Below are 9,976 nucleotides of genomic sequence, written 5' to 3'. Positions count from 1 at the left end.
GACAGAGACCAGAGGCAGGTGACCGACAGACAGACAGACAGACAGAGACCAGAGGCAGGTGACCGACAGACAGACAGACAGACAGACAGAGACCAGAGGCAGGTGACCAGCAGACAGACAGACAGACAGAGACCAGAGGCAGGTGACCAGCAGACAGACAGACAGCGTTGGGTATCAGCTCGGCTCAGACCCGCACAGCGGACAGAGGCAGCCGCTCATGACATCCTGATAAGCCAATCAGATTCAGGCAGACGCGGTTGCCACGGCGAGGAGAGCGCCAAGGAGCTTTTCCTTATCTCCTCCGAGCTTCACAGGACCAGGCAGCCTGGCGGGGGAAGTGATGTCGTTCAGAACAAACAGGATGTTCTGATAAGGAGAACCTGAAGCCCACTCAGACCTGGACCAGACCGGACTGGATCAGACCGGACTGGACTGGACCAGACTTGGTTTCTAAAACTCATCCGGTTCTGTCTCCTCCTTTCCCCTTGTCTAAATCTTCATCCTCTTCCCAACCTCTTTCCCTCGTGCCCTGTGTGTTCCAGCACAGTCGGGAGTACAGTTCTGTCTGGCGATACCCAGGTGCTGTTACATCTGCAGGTCTGCAGCCTTTCAACCTTCTCCTCCTCCCATGTTTATCCAGAGGTAGCCAGAGGGGAGGAGTGGGTGTGTTTATCTCTGTTTGTGTGTGTACATGGAAAGGGTAGGGGGGGGATGGTGTGTGTAGAGGCTGGGGGAGGATGTGTGTGTGTGTGTGTGTGCGTGTAGAGGGAGGGGGAGGATGTGTGTGTGTAGAGGGTGGGGGAGGAGGTGTGTGTGCGTGTGTAGAGGGAGGGGGAGGAGGTGTGTGTGAAGGAGATCAGATCAGATCCAGCTGTCCCCTGGCCCAGTCCAGAAAACAATACTGACCAAGCATGTCAGACACGATCACTGCACAAACCGGAAAGGACTGAATTCATTTTTGCACACACAGCCCCAGGGCCAAATATGTTTGTGTGTGCGCGCGTGTCGTTTTGTTTGTGTATTTGTGTGTGTGTGTGTGTGTGTGTCTTGCTCCACATCCCCTGTAGCTGTGAGAGATGCTCAGTATTCAGTGTGATGTGCGTAGCCTTTGGCCAGACCTGCGTTATGGCTTCCTGTGGCATTTCAACTTTGCATAATTTGTTTGCAGATCTCCGGAAGGCTCGACTGCTCCAGTTAACCTCTGAGTAGGACAGGCAGCACTCCCAAAGAACCCTCGACGAGGAGTGGGACGACAGGTGAGTCACGCACACACACGCACGCACGCACACACATGCACACGCACGCACGCACGCACACACTCTCCCTGTGGCAGGAATAGAACAGTGCTGTGGACATACTGTTTGTAGACAGCACTGTAGCACAGTCAGTTGAGAGACCTACTAGCGTGCTGTCGGAGGCAGGGCCCGGGCCAACCTGTGGTTGGGAAACTGTTTGCAGAGTCGGCCAACATGGAGAGGCAGGGAAGAACGCATTTTGATTACGGAGACCATTCTCACGTTCACAGAATTCTCGACCAATTAAACCCTGGCAACTCACCCACTCTAGTTTCTAACTGTTTACCCCGTTGCCATGTGAACAGCAAAGCCAACGTTAGCTTATCAACGGCTGTGGCTGCTCCTCATCATACCTGGTTGTATCACAAGGTGTCTCGGAGAGATGAAGAAAATGACACTTTTCATGTTTGAGAATTGAACTTGCACGTTTTAATGTCCTTTCATTCATCACTGGATTGGGATGGGTCGGCCCACGTGAGGAGTCCTGTGTCTGGTTCCAGTGCAGCAGCTTTATGAAACAGCTTCTCTTTGAAGGCTTTACCTAACTGTTGAAGCAATGTAGCTCAATCTGTCAATGTGAACAGGTGGTTCACCACAGGTCATGAGTAAAACGCCTCACAAACAAGCACTGGAGTGTGGCCCCTGGAGACTAGCACTCTGGGTGTGGACATTTAAAACACATCCGGCTGAGCACACTTAGAGGGAGACACAGGGGACCTGTCTTTCAATCTGTCTCTTTCTCTCCTTCCCTCTCTCTCTCTCTCTCTCTCTCTCTCTCTCTCTCTCTCTCTCTCTCTCTCTCTCTCTCTCTCTCTCTCTCTCTCTCTCTCTCTCTCTCTCTCTCTCTCTCTCTCTCTCTCTTTCTCCCTCTCTTTCCCTCTCTCTTTCTCTCTCCATCTCTCTGTCGATTCATCTGCCTGCCTGTGTCTATCTGTTTTTTCTCATTTTCAAACCACAAAATATTTTAGCTTTCCGCCTCTAAACTTAAACTTTTCTCTGCCGGATCAATGGGTGAGGCGTAGCTGACACCAAAGAATCTGCGCTCACTTTTCCAGAGTGCAAAAGTGCAACAAGCAAAACAGCATGAATATACATTCGGCCTATATGATGAAAACAGGAAGTTGTTTTTCCTCTGCACTCCCATCCACCTCTCTACCTGGACTCTCTCCGTCTCTCGGTCTCTCTTTGTGTCGCGCTCACATCGTCTCGCACTCCTTACAGTCTTTTGTCGTCTTCAAGTTGAGACCGCAAAGGTCTCCTTCACTCTGCGCACCCCGCTGTTAGTCTCCATGGCAACGTCAAGTAGCAGGGCCACCAGTGAGATGTTTGTGAGTTTGTTGAACTCCTCCGTCTGAAGGGATGCCTCGCTGCACGATCATTAGCATGGAAACAACCACTGCAGACTGGTTATTCGAATCACTTGAAAAATGTTGTTCCCTCCAGGACACTCATTACCCGTTTAATGTGTATCTCTTCCTTTGTCCAGAAGCCGAGTCCGACAAGGCAGCATTTAAAAGGTTCTGCTCGATAAAGAATGGGTGGCACAGCAACAGCAGAACACAACAACATGTACAGTAGGTAAAACTAGTAGGTATTTTGCTCCCTCCCCCCCCCCCCTTTAGATCTCACTCGCTTGTTTGAATTCTAAACGCAAGGCTTTATTGATCGCAAAGTGTTCCCATAGTGATTTTTCAGGCGAGTGGGAGTTTAAATGTGTAATGTAAAGCAGGGGAGACAGAGAAGGAGATTGGTTCGACCTCTCCACCTCTCTGCTGAGACATTACCCTCGTTGAGGAATGATCTCTCATTAAGCTCACCTGTATCTCAGTAACCACATTAACCTAAGAGAGAGAGAAAGAGAGAGAGAGACAGGGAGAGAGACAGGGAGAGAGAGAGGGAGAGAGAGAGAGAGACAGAGAGAGAGAGAGAGAGAGAGGGGGGGGGGGGACTGGATCTGCCCAGTACTCGCTCTGGAGAAGAACGACTTTCCCACTAATTTTTTATCTGAAATGGACTCAACCTCACGGTCACACCACAGGACACACACACACACACACATGCATAAACAGGTGGAAACGCGTCAAGACGCAGATGCTCACACACACACACTCATAGAGACACACGCACGCACGCAGACACACACACACACCACCCTGTAGTGATTGATGGTCTCATTTACAAAGTGGCAGTGGAGGTGGGTCCTCTTCAGTCTCAACCAGTATTGTCTCCTCAGCGTCGCAGAATATAATGAAGTGACCTGGACACCCTCCCGACCTGGTGTGTGTGTGTGTGGGACTGTGTGTGTGTGTGTGTGTGGGACTGTGTGTGTGGGACTGTGTGTGTCTGTCCAATTTGTGTGTGTGCATGTCTGTGTGACCTGGACACCCTCCCGACCTGGTGTGTGTGTCTGTGGGACTGTGTGTGTGTGTGTGTGTGTGTGTGTGTGGGACTGTGTGTGTGGGACTGTGTGTGTCTGTCCAATTTGTGTGTGTGCATGTCTGTGTGTGTGTGGAACTGTGTGTGTGTGTGTGTTTGCTTGTGTGTCTGTCTGACTTGTGTGCGTGTGTTTACGTGTGTGTGTCTGTTCGGTTTGTGTGTGTGTGTCCAGCTTGTGTGTGTGCACTTCTCTGTGTGTGTGCGACTGTGTGTGTGTGTGTGTCTGTTCGGTTTGTGTGTGCGTGTGTTTGTGTAAACGATGTGCATGCACTCAGATCCCACATGAACCTGTAGGATTGTTTATTCTAGTCATTTCTGTTCTCATCTTACAGCTTGTATCACACATTCCCAGAAGTGTCCATGGTGTTCAAATCATATGTCTTCTGTAGGCTGTCATCCACACACACCCTCATCCACCCCTGTATACCTCCTGTAGGCTGTTATCCACACCCTCATCCACCCCTGTATACTTCCTGTAGGCTGTCATCCACACCCTCATCCACCCCTGTATACTTCCTGTAGGCTGTCATCCACACCATCATTCACCCCTGTATACCTCCTGTAGGCTGTCATCCACACCCTCATCCACCCCTGTATACTTCCTGTAGGCTGTCATCCACACCCTCATCCACCCCTGTATACCTCCTGTAGGCTGTCATCCACACACACCCTCATCCACCCCTGTATACCAGTCTCCTCATATCCACACACACTCCTCCGTCCCCGGACTGAGCGCTGACCTTTCCCAGTGATGTTCTTATAATTACAGCACGGCAGCGCCTCTCCCCCACAGCAGGGCCTCCCCCCCAGCCCCCCCGGACCCCAGCCCCCCCGGACCCCCAGCCCCCCCCCCCCACCCCCCCCCAGACTGCTCAGACCGCAGCTTGACTCGCCATGACGAAACCAAGGAAAAGGTTGAGGATGTGTTATTTTTAGGATGTGTTATTTACAGCGGTGGGGGTAGAAGGAGGGGTGGAGAGATGAAGAGGGAAGTACTCTGGGTGGGGAAGGGGGGGATGGGTAGAGAGAGGGAGAGAGAGAGAGAGAGAGAGAGAGAGAGAGAGAGACAGCGAGCTAAAGAGAGAGTTATATGCACGTATAGGTGCGTATGCGAGAGTGTTCATCTCCATATGCCGCACAGTGGAACGCTTCTGTGCGACAGTAGGTTTGTGTGGAGGGTTGGTGTGTGTGTGTGTGTGTGTGAAGGTAGCCTTGCGTACGCAGCGAATGTGGCCCCCTCTAAACCCCCAGAGACTCTGCCAGACTAGAGCTTTCTGAAAAAGGCACTTAACTCAACAATATCACCAGATAGGCAACATTTTTCAAATCATACAGCACATTCCCCCCCCCCCCTTCCGCCATTCTGCTCTGACAGTGTGATGTACCTGACACAGGCCAGCTCACTTCCTCCTCTCTTTCTTCCTCTCTCTCCTCCTCTCTTTATACTCCTGCCATCCATCTTCCTCTCTCTGTTTCTTCTCTCTCTTTTACTTCTCTCTCTTTTTTCTTCTCTCTCATCCTCTCTCTCTCTCTCTCTCTCTCTCTCTCTCTCTCTCTCTCTCTCTCTCTCTCTCTCTCTCTCTCTCTCTCTCTCTCTCTCTCTCTGTCTCTCTCTCTCTCTCTCTCTCTCTCTCTCTTGTACCATCGATCTTCCACTCTCTGGTCTTTCTTTCCCTCTCTTTATCTCTCTCTCTCCTGTCATGTATCTTTTTCTATCTTTTCCTCCTTCTCTCTCTCTCTGGTCTCTCTCTCTCTCTCTCTCTTTGTCTCTCTGTCTCTCTCTCTCTCTGTCTGCTCTAATGAGTGTCTGCAGCCTGACAGGCAGCGTTGGATAACAGACAAGTTTAGAGACAAGCGGAAGTGCTTCAAAACTCTATGAATGTTTAATTTTCTGACAAGAGTTCTCCGCAGAAAGGGAGCAGAAGGAAAGGTAATTGCAACTTAGTTTTGAGGATGATAACCAGTGTAATCAGACCGATAACCAGGGCGGTAACCAGGATGGTAACCAGGGTAACTGGTTCCTCTGCAACTCTGCTCAGACCAACCATACACACACACACACACACACTGACAAATGACAATCTGCTGGAACGCCCTGAGGGTGGAAAAGAGGAGAGAAGGCAGGAGGAGAGAAAAGGTAGAGGAGGAGAGGGGGAAGAGAGGAGAGGAGAGTAGAGGGGGAGGAGAGGAAAGGAAAGGGGGAGGAGAGAGGGAAGAGAGGAGAGGGGGAGGAGAGGGGGAGTAGAGGAGAGGGGGAGAGGTGGAGAGGAGAGGGGGAGCAGAGGAGAGGGGAAGGGGAGGAGAGGGGGAGGGGGAGGGGAGGAGAGTAGAGTAGAGGGGGAGGAGGGTAGAGGAGGAGAGGAGAGGGGGAGGGGAGAAGAGGGGGAGGAGAGGGTGAGGGGGAGGAGAGGGGGAGGGGAGGAGAGGGGAGAGGAGGAGAGGAGAGGGGGAGGGGAGGGGAGGGGAGGGGAGGGGAGGAGAGGAGAGGAGAGGAGAGGAGAGGAGAGGAGAGGAGAGGAGAGGAGAGGAGAGGAGAGGAGAGGGGAGGGGAGGGGGAGCAGAGGAGAGGGAGAGGAGGCGAGGAGAGGGGGAGGAGGCGAGGAGAGGGGGAGGAGAGGAGAGGAGAGGGGGAGGGGAGGACAGGAGAAAATAACGAGAGATGGGATGTGCAACAGAGTGGATTCTGGAAGAGTATCATTGATTGCTGTGCATTTCAATCATATACAGGGCCACAGACACTGGGCCGTTGTGTATCTGTGTGTGCGTGTCTGTGTGTTTGTGTCTGCGTGTGTGTGTGGGTGTGTGTCAGGTCACTTGTGTGTTGTGAGGTGGTGAGCCTGGGTGAATGTGTTGGCATGCTCTCCCTTCCCTGAGGCGAGCCTGTTAACACGCTTCAGGAGCACTCCATTACAACTACACCCATCACACACACACACACACTCTCACATGCACGTACACACACACACACACTCTCACATGCACGTACACACACACACACACACTCTCACATGCACTTACACACAAACACACACACACACACACACATCCGGACAGAACAGCACTGCAGGCTGTATTGTTGGTGTGCCTCTGTTCAGAGAAGGGCTATGTGTTGGGGAGGGAAGGTCAGCTATTTCAGAGTGTGTGACTGACTGCGTTCTCAATGCGTATGCATGTATTCATCAACGCAGAGATTATGCTGCGGCATCTGATTGGATGAAGAACAACAAGCGAGGGGTGTGTGAAGAAACGACCTGTGTGCCACACTTGGACACACACTCCGTCTCGCCAACAAACATCCTCACACACACACACACACACCAGCTCCGTAGCGTGAGATGATGGTGCCATTAGCTAGAATGTGATTCAATGTGGCTGGTTCCTGTAGCCCTAAGCCCCTCAGTGCGAACATCATCGGTAATGAGTTTGTCTGATCCCCTGACCAGCACACACACTTCACCACTGTAAAGGATGTGTGTCTGTCTGTGTGTCTGTCTGTGTGTGTGTGTGTGTGTGTGTGGGGGTCACGTTTTCAGTTTGGTGGCCTACATTGTAACGATCTTCCGGTAATTTCTTTGTCGCAAGCCTGCGTGCACAACGCCTGTGCTCACGATGACACACACCACTCAACTGCTCGGCCAATCACCCACATGGGGAGAAGGGCCGCAGAGCGGGATTGGCTCAGCAGCAGGACCAACGAGATGATTGGGAGGTGCAAATGAGCTTCCTCCGTCAAACCCTCCATCTCTTTATCCAGATAGGGTCCTCAACAGAAATGTCATTTCCCCCAAGGCCGAAGGAAGGGCACCTAAGTACTGTCTGAGGACCCCCGTCCCCTGCTCCCCCCACGCCCCTTCACTTCCCCCTCCCCCCTCCAGCAGGATGGAGGTGGGACCCAAACTAATCCCTCCACTTCTATACAACAGCCCATACTTTGACCTTCTGTGGGCTTAGAGGGACACTGGTACTGCAGAGAAACAGACAGACAGAGAGGCAGGCAGGCAGGCAGGCTGTGTGTATGTATGTGTGAACGCATGAGTTCAAGTCAAATCAAGTGAGAGCGTGGAAACCATTGAGATTTGAACTTCAAAGGAAACAGGGTGCCAGACTGTTTTAGGTCGTGTTGCCTTTTCCACTTCACTGGCTGTGAGAGGAGAGGCCTCAGCAAAACCCCTTGATTTGTCTGAGGGTGTCATCTCTCTGCAAGCACAGCCTGGTTTGTCTTCTGTTTACTAAACAAACACGCAGATCCCAGTCTTCAACTTCTCTGCTGACTTTTACATAGTAAGTTGCACTTTTTACTCCCTTCAATGCCATTAACCGCAATTACAGCTTTCTCTCCCTCTCTCCCTCTTCATTGGCTCCTCTTCCCTCTCCCTCTCTCTACCCTTCTCTCTGTCAGTGTGTGTGTGTGTATGTACACTCATATCTCTCTGCCAATCTCCATTTTTTTGTTTTAGCTTCCAGGGTCTCCAATAAACCAGAATAACTGGAAGTCTTCAAGCCCTCCTCCACCTTCCTGATGAGGATGATGGTGGGGGTGAGGATGGTGAGGAAGGTGACGATGATAAGATGATGATGAAGATGACAGTGATGATGATGAAGATGATGACAGTGATAAAGATGACAGTGATGATGATGATGATGATGATGATGACAGTGATAAAGATGACAGTGATGATGATGATAATCATGATGAAGATGACAGTGATGATGAAGATGATGATGACAGTGATGATGATGACGACAGTAATGATGATGATGATGATCATGATGAAGATGACAGTGATGATGACAGTGATGATGATGACAGTGATGATGATGATGAGCATGATGAAGATGACAGTGATGATGACAGTGATGATGATGACAGTGATGATGATGATGAGCATGATGAAGATGACAGTGATGTTGAAGATGATGATGACAGTGATGATGATGACAGTGATGATGATGATGATGATGATCATGATGAAGATGACAGTGATGATGAAGATGATGATGACAGTGATGATGATGACAGTGATGAAGATATTGTTGACACCCTGAGTGTCCTCCTGTGGCCCTGTGGCATGTGTGCTCCATGATCAGATACCGAATGGCTGAGCAGATTATCAGTGAAGTCATGCATGTGTTCACCATCTGCTGCCTGGCAGGCATGCAGACACACACACACACTCACACATATACACCCCCCACTCGCACACACACATATACCCACCCACACACGCACACGTACACACAGTGAGCTCACAGACCGTGCCTGTGGTCACTGCGAGAACGGCTGAATGCTGCAACATGGAACTACATGGAGGGAGGGAGGGAGGGAGGGAGGGAGGGAGGGAGGGAAAAGAGGAGGGGAGAGAGAGGACAGGAGAGTGGAGAGGACATGAGAGGGGAGAGTGGAAGAGCTGAGACGACCTGATGTGTGAAGCGTGTGTGCTTGGAGATTGAATCTGCGGGGGCACCCAGCCCCTTATCCGAGTGACTGGGAGGGAAGGGAATAACCTCTGTCTGACCTCTGACCTGTGTGGTTGATCATATATCTCTGACTGATCTGAGAATGAGAGACAGTTATGGCCATAAAAAACATCATCTGAATGATTCTTGTGGAGGACAGGGATGACCTGTCAGTCATTGGTGGACATGATTGATAGAGGCTCGGATGCAGTCTTTGCTGAGAGACCGTAGACTGGGACACTGCTGGGCTGAATGTGCTGCTGTATGAATATTAAAGTGACGTGTGTCTGTCTCCAGAGACTCAGTCTCCCACAATCCTCCTCTCCCTCTAATCCCCTTCATTAACACAGCTCAGACCTGCTTGATATGCTCGGCTGAATGATGTGTGTGCGGAGTGTGTATGACTGGCTCTGTGTGTGTGTGTGTGTGAAGAAGGGTTGTGTGACAGAGAGGCTCACCGGAATCACAAATTGACTCGTCATTTATTTTTGGCGCGTCTCATTAACTTTTCGTCTTGTACTGCGAGCTTCTGGGTTACCCCCCCCCCCCCCATCCTCCCCCCCGCCCCCTCCCCCCCCCCTCCTCAACCCCCTTTCACCTGTGCCCCCTCTCTAGGCTGTCCTCACCACACCCCCTCACCCATGCCCCCCAGACCCAGATTGTCTCAATGCATACCAGGCTCACTGCACACCTGTCTCACGGCATACTAGTCTGACTGTCTCACTGCATACCAGTCTCCCTGCAGACCTGTCTTGCAGTTTCCCTGTGGACCTGTCTCATTGTAGGCC

At 51.3% G+C, this 9,976-nt stretch overlaps 1 protein-coding gene across 1 annotated transcript; it reads left to right on the top strand.

Moving 5' to 3' along the window:
• Positions 1-1,149: 1,149 nt before the first annotated feature.
• LOC146234911 (uncharacterized) lies at positions 1,150-9,024 on the top strand. The gene is made up of 3 exons (XM_084689878.1): positions 1,150-1,256; positions 2,782-2,882; positions 8,189-9,024. Exon 3 carries the CDS (start codon positions 8,301-8,303, stop codon positions 8,775-8,777), a length of 477 nt encoding a protein of 158 aa, XP_084546004.1. The 5' UTR covers positions 1,150-1,256; positions 2,782-2,882; positions 8,189-8,300; the 3' UTR covers positions 8,778-9,024.
• Positions 9,025-9,976: the final 952 nt, after the last annotated feature.

Source organism: Hypomesus nipponensis, chromosome 23, assembly GCF_054491055.1.
Source record: "Hypomesus nipponensis isolate SF chromosome 23, ASM5449105v1, whole genome shotgun sequence".
Lineage (NCBI taxonomy): Eukaryota > Metazoa > Chordata > Actinopteri > Osmeriformes > Osmeridae > Hypomesus > Hypomesus nipponensis.
The sequence above is the reverse complement of the archived record's forward strand: the minus strand, read 5'-3'. Positions and strand labels throughout refer to the sequence as shown.

Bases quoted from the DNA above. Each gene is read 5' to 3' on its own strand.
- LOC146234911 (XM_084689878.1), top strand. From the start codon at position 8,301: ATGATGATGAAGATGACAGTGATGATGATGAAGATGATGACAGTGATA.